The sequence below is a fragment of the Chamaea fasciata genome, unplaced genomic scaffold (genome assembly GCF_029207755.1).
Source record: "Chamaea fasciata isolate MVZ Bird 193981 ecotype frontalis unplaced genomic scaffold, bChaFas1.0.hap1 SCAF_4, whole genome shotgun sequence".
NCBI classification, from domain to species: domain Eukaryota; kingdom Metazoa; phylum Chordata; class Aves; order Passeriformes; family Sylviidae; genus Chamaea; species Chamaea fasciata.
In genome coordinates this window covers 31,079,481-31,095,091 of record NW_027094089.1, presented here as the reverse complement: position 1 = coordinate 31,095,091, position 15,611 = coordinate 31,079,481, and the positions used below count along the sequence as shown (strand labels likewise).

Genomic DNA, 15,611 nt, shown 5'->3' with positions numbered 1-15,611 from the left:
CATTTTCCTCCATCAACAACTCTTCAATTAAGCATAATTTAGAAAGAGTACTATTATTAAGTTGGAAAAGTTTAGTCCCAATTAAGGGGAGCTAAAGCATTCTGCACATCACTGAGGTTAAGCAGATTTGCTCCTCTCTTAGTATGCTGTGTAACAAATAACATGGAAGTATGGGGGCCCTCATTCTCCTCACCCCATTTTCATCTGTCCCCATGAAGGATCACAAAAATGAATTAATCTACTTGAATTATTAAACCCCATGAAAAACCTGATTTAATCCAACTGTTTACTGCTTTTTTGAACTGGCGAAATAATTTCAGCTGAAATCTGAATTCAGTTTGTGGAAGTTCTTTTTTCATGTGTTCCTGGAGCCTTACTTTTTGAAAACTGAGAGTTTCTATCAGGAGAAGGTGGTAAAAATTTAAAAATTAACAACAATTTTATGATCTGGAAATAGCAGTATTTGACCAGTCTGGCACTACTGGAAATTTCATGCTTGTTTGAGAGCAAAACTCTTACTACTTTCACAGTTATTAGAAGTGGATATATACTCAGAAGTTGCATCTCCGACAAACTTGTACTAAAACATGCTTGCATGCTGCAGTTAAGAAAAATTTCTAAAAAACTTAAACGGAGGCTTAAGCAAAAATTCTAACTGTTATAAAAATCAAAGACTACTGCAAAGGAAAATGAAATAGGAAGAGAGCAAATGAAAAAAAAATTAAGAAAGTAATAGTAGTGAATAGCAGCAATCAGTTTTCCCTACCTACTGTCAGACAGTCCTGTAAATTAAGAATAGATAGATACACAGATATGTTAGATTAGTTCTCAATATATCTGTGTATTCTGTAGTGGATGGTGGGGAAAATCACAGAAAGCAATACGTACAAATCAAGCCATTTAATTACTTGCAACAGAGCAGGGGAAGAAGAAAAAAATCAATATAAAGTACGGGGGGGAAAAATCAACACAAGGCACTATCTGCCAACACACAACAGAACATATGCAAAATGGGGTTATTATGTACTTCCACAAACATGTAACAAGAATACCCAGCTAGAGGAGAACACTTGAAAATTTCCCTGGAAAACACAGCAAAAGAAGACAATGGTAATGGAAGGCACTTTAGTACGGTTCTGCAAGCATTATTCTGATTCCCAGTCAAGCCTGCAAAAAACACAAATGGTGACTCCAGGAAATAGGGCTCCAATAACTTATGAGCATTACAAGAAGATTAAAAATAAGTGAGGTTGAGAGAAAAAAATCACATATAAAACATAGAAAAACATGTATTTTTTTGTTATCATATTAGATAGCTTCCTTGCATTATCCTTCTAGTTGCACTTTTAAGAAAACTCTTACTAAACATCACCAGACATATTGGAACAAAATCAAATATTCTTTCTGTTTGAGCTACAAAATATGCAGTACAAATGAAAAATACGAGATACCTAGAGGTGCTCGACTGAAAGAGAAGCTAAACAGCAACACAAAAGGGATAGAAACTAGTTCAACAGTAAATGCATCTTTTAAGGTAGTTTTATTTTGAGGCTGACTAAACAGATGAAGAAGAGGATACAATGTAGTTGTTTATAATTAGCTGATAAAAAAGAGGTAATTTCAGAGGTCAGCCCCATTTATGTGTTCTCATTAACCTTCATAACTTAGAACAATTTTTAAATTTAAAGTTCTCAACTTTTTCAATAAAGCAGAATTTTGGACACAAATTCAAAAGCAGTATAAGCCAATGTAAGTACACTGCTATATTGCCTCTCTTCTTCCTTCCTTATTTGAACAAGCTCAGCCAGTAAAAAACAAAACAGTTTTTTTTCTAATAGGTTTCCCTCTTTTAGTTTAGATTCCTTGCATCAGTTCTTTGGAAGACTAGACAAAACTCAAAGCAATTGCAATGGAGAGAAAAGGATACACAGATATCTGGATATGAGAGGCAAAGAGTAGGAACAGCATGATACACTGTTTTCTATTGTATAGCAGTGTCCCACTGGAGAGATTTGAGTGGCACAGACACAGAGGAAACACAAGGCAATCTTGGAAAGCATTGTGTATACCAATTAATTTCAGATAAATTTAGATACGTGTCACAACTTATGCAGACATACTGTTATTTACCTGTAAATAAACAATCTTCTGAAACACATCTTCTCTCATGCTCATCTCCACATCAAAATTTGACAGTTTTTTGTCAGCTTCTGTACTTGCTAAGCGTATTTCTCTGTCAGGGGAGACGTGTTGGGGAAAATCCAACATGCTTCTTTCCACTGTTTAAATAAGAGGCAATGAACACAGAAGGATAGACATGTTTTAAGCATAATGAACTTTCCCTCTTCTGACATTTATAAAAGACATAAGAAAAAAGTATCCAAAGTAATCTGACACATATAGCAAATAAAGCTATTACATGTAATGTAAGACTGAATAGGTGAAAAGACAAAACCACACACCATTGTAACAAATAAACATTTTACAGAAGATTACTAAACCCCAAGCCTAATTATCTCATCATCTTCTACAAAATCAGCTGAATGGTATAAAAATACATTAGAAATGCTTCATCTTCCAAAAGTCATGTAAGTGAAGACTGACTTTTTGTAGCTGGCACAGATGCTTCCATTTTAGCATTTAAAGTCAGAAGCTCTGAATCTTTCAAACATGCCCATCTGTCCTGAAGTTATTTTTACATTGTTATGAGCACTGTGTCAAATCCCCATGTACTGTACTCTTCTGTGTTTAAAGAGAAACAACAAGGCAAACAGGGAAGATGCTGTCCATGCATTCTGAGCTTCTAGAGATTGGAAGCTGAGTAATATTACTTTTTTAGAATATACTTTTGAGATTAAGTAAATCCTTGCTATTAAAGGAATATTACATCTTAAAATGACATTGAATAGATATCCTAAAATAGAAATGAATTTGTTTAATTAAAAATCAAATTATAATGTCTCTACCAATCTACCTTTCCAAAAGTAGATTTCAGAGTAACAATGTATTAGGCTGATTTAAAGCTTTGCAATTTTATGTGATGTGCAGTCATTTTACCAAGCTCCGAGAGAGATTCAGAAATGCAGCTATGGGCATGTGATTCTTCTTGAACTCCACTGGAAACTTGCCCCTTCACCTCTTGCCCTTATGCCAACATGTTTCAAAATTATAAAGAGAGTTTTGGCAGCTTCCAAGGGAAATTTAAGATCTATTGTCATTTCTGTCTTTTCGAATAATAACTTGCAATTACCAGGGTAGGTCTTTTATGTGAAATGGACACACAGGCCTTAAATTCCAAGGTTCTTATGGAAGTCTTGCTGTGGTAATACATCCCTCTCATATGCCATGGGCTGTTTCACAGCAGGTCACGATAATTTCACATACAGCTTTGAAAATTAGCATTAAAAGCTTAAATGTGACCCACTACTGCAATAGTATGTAGCGAAAAAAGTACATCTTCCATCAAGTCTTCATGGCTATGCTGAAAAGCTGATGGCCACTGTTTTCTGAATCAAGCACAGATTTTCCTTCTGTAAATCATCCTGATGAAAAGATTTGCAATAATTATAACAAATCAGTATATTGGTATATTGGTACAGCTAAAATGGAATCTAGCAGCAGGCTTTTCAAATGAAGATTTCAGTCTTTCTGAGTATGCCAGAATAAATTCCAGCCAATTCACTGGATGTGCAATTTTAAGTAATGTGCAATCCAGCCTAATGTTACATTTGAGATGCCAGCTGGGCTTTTTTGGTAGTCAAAGATTCTGCTCCAAGCCAAGGTGGCTGTTTCTAGCACCTCTGTGGCTAGATTTTTTTAGAGTATTTGAAAGAATTTGACATCTACTGCACTCACTATTTTATAAGTGATGCAGCCACCATCTGAAAGGTTTTTCTCAACAAGGATATGCAATATGCAGTTTATATTTTACCCATCTCGTCTGACAATTAACTCAATGACCTGTGTTTGACCATTAAACCGCACTCATATATTGGTAAGGCTTGATAATTAATTCAGAACAACCTAGATGTGACTGCATGACCAACATTTACCTGGATTCTTCAAGAACTCACAGGCCACAATTTAAATATGAGCAAGTAAAGAAGTCTTCTTTCAACAGCACATTGAAAAATTCCTTGTCATCCCATTTTCTCCACTAGCAGTTTACCAATGTTCCCATTACTCCATTCAGCTTGTTTGTGTCAGATTCCGCAGTGTCTGAAAAAAACACTGCTCTACCACGTGTGATGCACCACACATACCACAGAGGCTGCAGCCTGCACTGCTGCAGTGTCCCCTGGCAGCTGCACGTGGTTGGAAATATAACTGTGTGGAGCTCCACGTGCTAAACCCGAGCAGGTGACTGATGCAGCCCTCTGGGAGATCCTGAAAGATTATCAGGACCAGACGGCCTCTTGAGAGGCCTCCACACATTCTACACAAGAACAGCAGGGATCAAAATTGGAAGCAACAGCTATTTTTTCTCCATGTTTCCTTACATGCAGGTGGAATGCCTTATGCAAAGAAATACAGAAAACCCATGCTAACCTGCATATTCCACTTCTATATCTGCCAAAGCCCGAACAGTATTTTCATGTGTTACTTCTTCGGTTTCCAGCATCCCGACACTGTCATACACATGCTTTGTCTTCCTGATGAGTTCTTCTGCTCTTGTTCGGATTTCCTCTGGTGACAGGTCCCATCTCAAAAGGTTTCGTCCTGATGCTATGTATGAAGAAGCCTTGAGCTGGCTTGTAATTTCTGCGCCTAATGTCATTCTCAACACAAGCCGTGGTCCAATGGACCTGAAAGCATAAAAATAATCTTTGCATAGCAAGATTCCTGTTCAAGAGACAGTTAAGAGTAAATATTAAAAAACCAGCATCAGAACAATTTTAGGAGGACAAATAAAGTCCTTTTTAGAGCTATCTTTATCAATTATCTTTGTCAATTAGGTCTAATTTTTAAATAAATCTGTCTTCTACCTTTTCAATTTAGAGTATGATTGAGTGCAAATTGGGACAAAAACTTTGGTATTGACAAAACCATACGGATTAAATTATGACCCAACATTGTAAGGAAAACAGCACTGCAGTTACTGGAACTCTACAGAAATAGACAGACTAACATTTTTGAAGTGAGAAATAAAATCCACATAGTGATTTGCTGATGAAAAAGAACTAGAACTGCAAAGTTCACAAAATAAGACATAAAATATCATTTGATTGTATTCAATACAGCAAATAACTTTATATTTATACAGGATGTCTGCCACATAATAAGCATGGGAGGAAACCTTCCAGTTGTTACTCACTTGCAAATTTATTCCTTTAATTGTGTTTAACTACACAGTTTCATTCTTTCACCAGAAGAGGTACATTCCTTTACTATGATTTATGTATTAATGATCTCTCAACTATAGTTCTAATCAACTTTATTTCAGCTTCTTAAAAATTAGGCTTGCATTCAAGTAGTCAAACTTCCAGCAGAGTTTACTATCATAGGAGGATCCCTGGCTGTCAGAGACTTACTATCTATCTTCCTATTTCAGCCACATAATTAAAAAAACAAACAAGCAAACAAAAAAACTCTAATGTTGTTATGGTAATAATGACAACTTAAAATTTTCAGTCATAACTAAAGAAATACACAGAGATCTTGCTAATAAAGGGATGTTTACTTAACACTGTTTTACATTAAGTAATTTTTTCTCCTAACACTAGCCATTGTACCTGTATTGATTTTATTGTAAAAACTGTCTGGTATGTGCATTAGTGCACAGAGAGGTTTTGGCATACAATGCAGGGAGCATGCATAAAAGACAGCCAATTTCAGCCTGAAGGAATAACAAAGCAGAAGAGTGAAATGCCAACAAACTGAGAACAGCTGCACGCATGGCTTCTGTATGAGGGAAGGCAAAGCTTTTTGACAAAAGTCTTCCAATTCTGTAATAGAATTTCTCTAGAAATAGCCTAAGCAAAATTATATTATGCAAGACAAAAACAAAAGACAACATTTCTACCTATGCTTTATGTTGAAATTTTATTTTCCTTGTAACCACAGTTTCTTCAAATCTTCCCATTCCAATGTAGGCAAGTAGTTTACATTTTCCTTCAGTGGCATACAGAAAAATCAATGTCCAGAATATTGACGATTTCACTTTGAAAATGAAGTGTGAATAAAGAATATTTGTTCCACCTCTTTTCCTTTTCTCTAACACCAACTGGGTTCTGGCACTAAGGCTTTAGTAACTTCTCTACTGGACTACTGATACTGAATTTTAAATAGTGATTTAGGATAAATAAAGCTGCTGTCATGAAAGCAAAAGCTTAAGTAATAACATTCTTGGAATGTGTTAGCTTCCCATCCCCAAAATCTACTGAACTCTACCCTGAATCAGCAAATCCATTAAAGAACAGTACTCCATTAAGTCATGAACAAATTCTCAGTGGAATGCCCCGTGTCTATTTTTTCCACACACTGCTAGCACAGGTCTGGTAAAACCTCCTGACAGATAAAGGGGAAGCTCCTCAGAAACAGGTTCATAGCTCTGAACTCTACCTCACATCACCCACACCCAAGAACATCAGAAAGACTACACCATGTTTCAAACTGAAGTCAAAATAAAAGTAAAGTGGAGTCAAAGGAAAACAACAGCCTGAGCAACATGAAAGTATGCTAAAGTGAAGGATAGTAAGCAGATATTCTTTCTAAAGAGAACCCAGTGCTTTAGGTCATACAGTATCTTCACCTAGAAATGTAGACAATACAGTCCTGCCACTGACCGTCAACTGCATATCATCCAAAACAAACACTAAAAGAGTCACAGCACCAACATATTACACAAATTTCAGCCTGTCAACAAGATTTATTAATAATTAAAGTTGGACTGAGTTCATGAACTGGAATGTAGGGTCTCAGATTACCAGAGAACACTATTTTTAAATACTAAAAGAAGATGCCACCTGATTTTCTTAGTATATTGCCTAGTTTAATAAAGAATATACCTATAAATTTGAGGGCTGTATAAATTACAGGCATAAATACTAGCAAGTTGTTGACTACCTGCTAGAAAGAGGAAAACACAGAACTGCCCAGTTTTGAAATGATGATACCTTGTTTGCTTCTGCTGATGGGAAGATGCAGTCATTTGTATGGATCAAAAAAGGCAGTACAAATCAGAAAGTTTTTTTCAACGCCAAATGAGATGGTGGGCCTTCAAAAACTGAAATATAACACTGCATGTAAAATCAGTTGCTACACATAATTCTTCAAATAATCATTTACAGACATGTTGCTACCTTGCTACCAGTCACTCAGACTCTATTAAGAACCAAATTAACTGACATCAGCTTAATAATAAATTGTGCAAGTAAATATATATGCATGGGTGAAATCCTGGCCATTTCTTTCATGGCTTAGTGTTTTGAATTATTTATCTACGTAAAACTATAAATAGATTCCCAAAATTCAAAAACGCAACACATGCATCAGATGGCAATATTTTAAGATCAAAAATTATAATTAGAAACAAGAAAGAAGATCATAACTAAAATAATATGAAGCTCAAAAATACTCTGCAGTTACATTTGTCATGCTATTAGAAAGAAAATATTAAATTGTATCACTGAGGGAACCTTTAACTTCCCAGATATATTACTGGAATATAAGGTCCCTTAGTAATGCTAGGAATCAGATGCAACAGCAAAGAGTTTTCTTCAAACACTGAACCAAGCAGGTACAAATATTATTTTAGACTTGTTTTTGGCAAACAGCACCAACACTAGAGAACAGCCAATCACTGCTTGCACTGAGCAATCAGAAGTTGATTCAATTTGAATGGAAGGATGTTGCCTTGCACAGGCTGATGTCAATGCCTGAACTGTTCTTTTCAAACTGTTTCAGCTATCACATGCAGTTTTCTCTGGTGTGGTGTAGAGCTCTAGAGGTATCTGATCAAGCCTGGGTTAATTATAAGGTTCACATCCAGCAACAGTGCTGCCAGAGACGCTGACATTTCTGTCAGTGTTCCTCTCTCCCTTGCTCATTTCTGCCCCTGCACCTCACTACATCAATGGCATCAGCACAACTGCTGCCAGGATCATACTTAGAAAATATTCTCAGAAGCATAAAGGTGAAAAATAAAGTGGATCAAAAACCACCCAGGGGTGACAGCTTTTTTACCAGCTAGTCAGTCCCATCACCCATTTGATGAGTGACTCTGAAACAGCTGTGTTTGTCTAAACAAAGTGTCGGTAAAAACTGTCAGTAGCAACCTAAATTTGCACTACTGCTAGAAACACATATGAAATCATGAATTTAGTCTAGCAAAGAGAGTCTGAAGTTGAATGCTGTCATTAAGCATACCATTTAAATGTCCTAAAGTTAAAAGAGCTATTGATGCTAAGAGGTAACACAGACATAAGAACAAAACAGAATAAATTGATCAGGAATACACGAAAGCTAGAATTGCAACAGGTTTTTGCAAGCATGAGGACAGTGAGATTCTGAAAGAGATGTCCAGTAAGTCCCAGCAAGTAAAAACATCTCTTTATAACATAGCGCTTGACCAGTTTATAAAATGTATTATGTTACTTGGTTCCCTAAGGTAGCATGGGACTAGATTTGATCATCCCAAAGGCCCCTCCAGTCCCTGATGCTTCTCTGACGTCCTTCAAAATTAACACAACTTTATTTATATTGCATTTTTACAGTAAATATCTAACCGGCCTCTGTTGGCAATTTGCACTAGCCTTTTTCTGGGGTGAGTCCTATGGTATTAATAATGTCAAGGGAATGACATACAGGGCAGACTGAAATATTTTATGCATTTGTGCAGTGCTTTGTCAATTTACGAGAACATCAGGAGGAAAGGCACAAAAGGTTTCATTTGGACTTTCACTTGTAACAGAGATTATTACAGACGCAGCTTTTTTCACAAATCATTGTGAAAACATAATTTGTGAAAACAGCTAATCTGCCAATCCCAAAAGCAGTAAGAATGGTATTTTCTACCAAAAGCAAAGCTGAACAACAATTAAAAACTTAGTAGCTACTTCTAAAAGAGGTTTTTAAAGAATAAAGTAAAGCTTCTAAGTTGCAGACTGCAATAATTGCAGAATGCCAGGTAATTTCTTTTACCAATAAATCTACAATTTGATTACTTGCTGCTTCTGGAAAATATAAATTTGATTTGATTTTAGAAAGGGGAAGAACCTTTATAATACTCTATTACAGCAATACAGTGGCCAACATAACTGCTGCAAAGACAAACAATGCAATTGAATTTACAGACTTGATTTTTAACTTGTGCAGTATCTTAAGCATGTTAAACATTTATGTAATTCTGGTTTTGCTTAGAAACATTTTCCATGACTGAAATATGTGCCAAGCAGTTGGCATATTCCATTAACACTATTAATATAAAACAAGAAAGCCACAATCTGTGAAGAAGCAGCAGGGAGGCGTAGCACCAACTTTAGAAAATACAGACAAAAACCAACATGTACCCGGTTACTGAGAATCACTATATAATACAGTCAAGATTCAAGCCTGCTGTCTCATTTAAGTCTGATTACAAAGTGATAGTTTTAATTCCATCGAAGACTCTTTAATGGCACTTTCAGTTTTCAAATTCATCTTCACCTAAACAGTATTAGTTACAATGACAAGTATAATTTTACAGAGTGAAGTAAATTAACTAATATATTTCTGGGAAAAATATACACAGACCTATTTACTGTACCTGCAAACACATCTGACAGTTCCATGTAGCCACATAAAAATCAGGGTATATTGGATTCATACAGGATGGAAAACTATATTTCCTCCTGACAAAAGACATGAGATAACAGCTTCAGAAAGTGAAGTGGGAGCCAAGATTTTAAAAAGAGGGAAAGACAGAGGGGTGTGTGTGTGAGCAAATTCAGATAACTTAGTCATGGACTTCTTAAATACTCTAATACAAATAAATACAATTAAGTTTTTCTTGCTGGACCTTGTGTATACCTTCAGAGGATATTCTTATGGAAATAAGTAAGAGCTGATTTGCAAATCACGACTAATGCCATGAACAACTTTTTTCAATCAGTAACATACAGTATGAAAAAAGCTGGACTTCAAACTCAAGAGTTCGAACATTTTGGTCCTTTCTATTTTTCTGAAACAGCGTATCTTGGCTAAACAACACTTCCTGGTCTTCCAGGCTGCAGGAGAAGCAGTGCTGCGTGCTGGAAAGCAGCACTGTGTACGTGAAGACTGTACCCACCAATTACCTGCAAATGAATATCCACAGGGGCTCAATGTTTTGACTCCACCTAGCGGCCTCACCAAAACGAAAAACAAAAAACGAGACACACCCTATTAAGGCAACGTAAAAACTGACAGTGTGCCTCAGGACAAGCTACTTGATACTTGAGTAATATGCCACACATCAGCATTTCCCTGGATATCAGAGTCAAGCGCTACCAAACACACACAAATGACAGCAGACAGGCACGGTTTAAGTAAAGTTTTTAACAGTCAGGCCTCATACAAAAAGAAATCTTTTAAAAAATTAAAATTAAGTTTAAAAGGACTTCAAAACCAAATCACAAGTATTCAGCAGCATCTAATATAATGTACATTACAGTTGGTCTGTTTCACAGAATGAGCTTCGTAAAAATTTAAGAGGCTAAAATATTTGTACTATTTAGAGATTCTTAGTTTTTGCTTGAATTTTAAATATACTTTTATATTTCTTTCAGTTTTGACACAAAACTTCAGACAAGAACCAACTGCGTATTTTATAGTAAAGCAATGACAAAACCAACAAAGGTAAAAGAACTGGGTAGCACAAGGTAAAAACAAGAATGGAAAAAAAATTTCCAAGACAGAAGAGTTAAATGGCTCAAAGTTAATCACAGGGCAACATTATTTCAGCTTAGCCAAAGAAATACAAATCAACACAAATCATCACTTTTTCCTGCCAGACAAAACACATAGGAAGTTCTTTTTCCATTTCACTTCTCAGTCCTCTCATCTGTTTGGCTCTTAAAAGTATATGGAACAGTGAATACATGCCTTGAAATCCTGGGAATTTTCCATTTTCCTTGGAAAAGGATTTGGCTCTGTGTCTTAACTGTGTTTGGCACAGACATATCTTACTGTAGTAAAAGGATAGCATGTTTAGTACTTTCTAATTTAAAGTTCTATAACTGCCATTAGAAACCCATTTTTTAAGCTGCATTTGGAGAAACAGAAAATCTAGCAGCTTTTGATACTAAACCTTAATTTTTTCACCTGGAGCTTAGTTCACTGTAGAATCTACATTAACTATACTTTTAGCTCTTTCAATCTATGAGCAAGTCAAAAAAACCTACAAGTCACGCAAACATTTAAAAATCTTTATCAGTACATTCATTACCCTCAGTGTTCATGACCTTACTATCTGACAACAAATGTTTACTGGTTTTCCAATAGAATTAACATAGGAAACTAACTGAAAAGGTGCTCCACGGCAGCTAACAAAAAGCCAGACCTCAAACAGGAACTCAAACCAGTGTACTCAAACAGGACGCAACTTACTTATTTCTTCTCCCCTTCCCGCCAGTTGCCTCCAACAGGCTTTCAACAAAAGGAATTTGGAAACTGGTCTGACTGACTTTCATATAAGGAGGTGATTTCCACAGAATAGTCTGCAGTGGAACACACAGAAATGTTAGGGTATGGTTTCTGCAGTGTCTGATCTCTAAACTTAAGGTTTTTTGGGGGAAAAAAAAAAAAACACAAAACAAAAACCCAAAAAAAAAACCAGAACAAAACCCAACAAAACCCAATACACCCCCAAAACCAAACCACAAATTACTAGTACTACTAATTTAGGTTTCCCAGCATACTGTGAACTGTATCCGTTGTGTGTAACAGCAAACCTCCAACAAAGTAACTTGCTTGCAGGATCTCAGGAAAGAATATTCTTAACAACACTTGCATGCAGACAGTAATTGTACTATACTGAGTCTGAGGCAAAAGGCTTTAATTAAGGCTGTCTTATTGTTTGGATCTACTATCAGGTGAACTGTGGAAACACAGTGGGAAAAAAAATTGCTTTTAAGGTCCTAGAGCTCTCTCCAGGTGCTGCTGCACAAGCATCTATCGTATTTCCATGATGACAGCATAAACAGCAGGTGAAGCACAGGCTGTTGAGTGCAAACAAAACACTGCCAGGATAGCTCAGCAGTTGAATGCAATCAGCTAATGCATGAGGAACAGCTTGTTGACTCTATCTGAGGAAGAGCTGGTACTGCAGGACAGAGAAAAATATCGAGAGTTTGTATATACTTTCTCTGATTTCTACCCAGTGCTAATTAGTTCAGCCTCTTCCAGGGAAATATGCTTTGATTTCTTGCTATGAAATATGAAATATGCTTTGAATCTTGTCTCATACACTCAAAGCAATGAGAAATGTCCTCTTGCCATCACTAGTTAGTTGGAAAGCTCTGTGTCTTCAGAGCAGATGATGACCTACTTGCTTACCATCTTAAATCCATCTTCTTGGGGAGACAGTGCATTATGAACATAGCATGTTCATTTCAGTGCTTGCAAAATCCCAAACAGCCTGCTCAACACCACAAATTAGGAAAGGAAATGAAACCTGCTTTCTTCTCTGGCTTTTGAGTGGAAAGTGATTTAGTAACACTGTGCTTCCCAGGCTGTTCACAGGTCATGTGAAATATTGTTCCAGCACAATTAATATGGCAAAGAACTTTGCTTATTTAACATTCCATTGTGGAAATAAAACGTGTTTGTTAGAGATGATAGGAAAAACTCATGTGCCCAGCAATATTTTGCTCAGAAACAAGTAAAATTATCACCATCCTCACATCACCTTCCCTAATCTATCTAAACACAGATAACATTTACTGAAAAATCTCCTCTACAGAGAAAAATTCAGACTCACAAATCTATAGTTCAGTTAACATAATCTATTTTATTTCCACAGCTGTTGACCAAAAGGTCCTAGAGAAACTATGCTGCTGTGAGATGAGAAGGTAGAACCTCTTGCAGGTAAATGGTTTTAAAAATTAGGCTGTTAAAAATGGCTGCTTATTTTTCTGAATTACTTATGTGACCTGTGGATCCTGCAGGGCTTAATGCAGGGTTCTGCATTCTTTCATGTCTTTATACATCATCTACAAAATGCTGGGATTAATGAAGTGACAATGAAAGCAAACAGACATACTATAGTAGTAAGTATGAAATAAGAAAATCACTATGAAAGCACTTCCCATTTCTTTGCCCTCCAGTGTCATTCCTCCTTCTGCTTTCTCCCAGCCTCAATTTCTTGTTGGTTTTCTTCCTCAGCAAGAGAAACAACAGTGTTCAGAGTTTCTTTCCACTTTCTTTCATTATACTGACACCTGCATATAGTACAGTATGTTGGTACCCATCTCACTCATGTACATGGATTTTTGCACTCAAAATCTGATTCTGAAGATTTTCAGAGAAACACCCCAGAATTCATCAATCCAAGAAAATTATTTTAGGACACTAAAATTATTTAAATCAGTGTGTCTTCTTTTATTGTTTCATACATAAGAATATCCTCATAAAGTAAACAGACTTCTATGCTGAATTAATGTAGTCAGCTTTTTTCCCCGTGTATTTTATTGCATTAAATCTAAATCTTTGAATCTTTTGAATCTGAACGGGGAAAAAAAATGGTAAAAGCCTCCTTCTGCACAGCGGCTTATTATTAACTTTTATATCATTTTATTTAATGTAAGGCATAATACTTGACACCTGCTAAGAACTGTCATTTTTATCTCATGTTAAGATGACCTCAGGAAAAATAGAAGCTGGGATGGAACCTATTCAAGATTTCTGTGAACAACTCCTTAACTTTTGAAAGTGAAGAGGTCACTATGACACATTCAAGAATACTGTCTTTCATGAAACAATTATTTGGGCACACTGAAATGATGACTTGAGAAAAGAAAATCACAGTTAATGAAGTTCAACAACGATTCCTCAGTCGACTGATTTTTACTTTAGAAGGAGATATCTTCATTGTCCAAATGCAAACTGCAACCAAAGTTAAACCTCTTATCTAAAGAAAAACAAAAACCCCCTACTTTTTGATAGAAAAACCTGTAAGACAAAGACAGTCAATGAGAACAGTGAAAATGACTGTACAAAAAACGGCATGTAAATGTAAATTTGGGAAAAAAAAAAATAGATGTGCACTTTCTTTAGCACCAGAAAATAAATCACTTAATTTTCAACAGCAGCAGGAGCCTTATGAAAACATTCTGATACTAATTTTCTATCTGCTAATACCCCTCAATCCTAATTTGACAAGAACAAAGGCTGTGAAATAGTACAAAAACGGTCCACTTTGTGCAGTAAGTACACGACTATCATTTCTCAAAAGACCATGTGAGGCAACCATCTTTTTCATTTCATGCTGAAATTCAGCTCAATTCTCTTTACCACAAGGTACCCTCCTGCTATTTCACTGCTTCCTATCAAATTTAGTCCTTCAGAAATACTGAGAGGCCAAAATAAAAGCAATTATGTTCATTTGTCTAGTTCCCCTAGAATTGACTACAAGCCTTCTATCACACCGGTTTTCTGGGGTCCATTTAGACCCTAGTGTTCATTACGGAGAAAAGCAGTAATTCCCTATTTTAAAACCTTTCGATGGTACACTGGTACCTCTCTCACCTGTCCTACAACCTGTAGTAGTGACACACCTTTTTTAAAGCTACTACGAGCACAGTGCCGGTCTTGCTTCACGCACACGCTGCTGCAGAGCCCCGCTGCCACAGCCGTATCCCTCAATCCATTGTGTGCCTGCCCATTCCTCTCGCACTGAGCCTGGCTCAGTGGAAAGGGTACCAAGAGCAGAGACCTCGCCTCGCCTCGCTCGCCCTGCCCACCTGGAAGCCGTGCATAACGGAGCTCAGGGCGGGCTGCGGGAATCGCTCCAGGAGCTGAGGCAGCAAACCCCACAGGCAGTCAGGTTTCCTGCCCCACTGTCCGCCGGGCCCCTCGGAGCGCGCCCCGTGCGCCCGCGGCAGTCCCCCCTCAGGCCGGGGGTCAGGCCCGGCTCCTCGAGCGGGGAACCTCCCGTCAGCCGCGGCTGTCCGGCCAGGGCGGACCCGCCTTCCAGCCCGGCCGGGAGGCCCCTGCCCCCCGCCGCCCCCACCCACCCCTGCACCGGAGGCCGCTCCCGTCCCGGGTCCCGCGGCAGCACCACCTGCCCTGCGCGCCTACCTGCGAGCCGCGCCCGCGCACAGCCACAGCATGGGGGGCGGCGCGGGGGGCGGTGGCGGAGGAGGAGGAGGAGGAGAAAAGAAGGAGGAGAAAAGACCCGGAGGAGGAAGGACGGGCGGCAGAGAAGAGGAGGAGGCAGGAGAGGAGGAGGGAGAACCGGCTTTGCTCCCGCTCCCGCTGCCGCGCCGCCCTCTCGCTGCCCTCTCGCCGCCCGCGGGCGCAGCGCTCCGCCGTGGTCCTGCGCATCCGCTTCCGCCGCCTCCGCTCCGCACGCCTCCGCGTCCCCGGTGTCTGCCAGCCGGAGGCAGCGCGGAGTCGCCGCATCTCGCACGGTAAGGGCGATGCCCGTGCCCTCG

At 38.2% G+C, this 15,611-nt stretch overlaps 1 protein-coding gene across 1 annotated transcript in view; it reads right to left on the bottom strand.

Moving 5' to 3' along the window:
• The window catches only part of NLN (neurolysin), a 35,730-nt gene extending 20,151 nt beyond the window's left edge, over nucleotides 1–15,579 (bottom strand). Inside the window, 5 exon segments of the mRNA XM_066181215.1 lie at nucleotides 2,131–2,279; nucleotides 4,549–4,805; nucleotides 15,256–15,370; nucleotides 15,373–15,493; nucleotides 15,496–15,579. Coding sequence (XP_066037312.1) covers nucleotides 2,131–2,279; nucleotides 4,549–4,805; nucleotides 15,256–15,370; nucleotides 15,373–15,493; nucleotides 15,496–15,579 — 726 coding nt within the window.
• Between the last annotated feature and the right edge of the window lie 32 nt (nucleotides 15,580–15,611).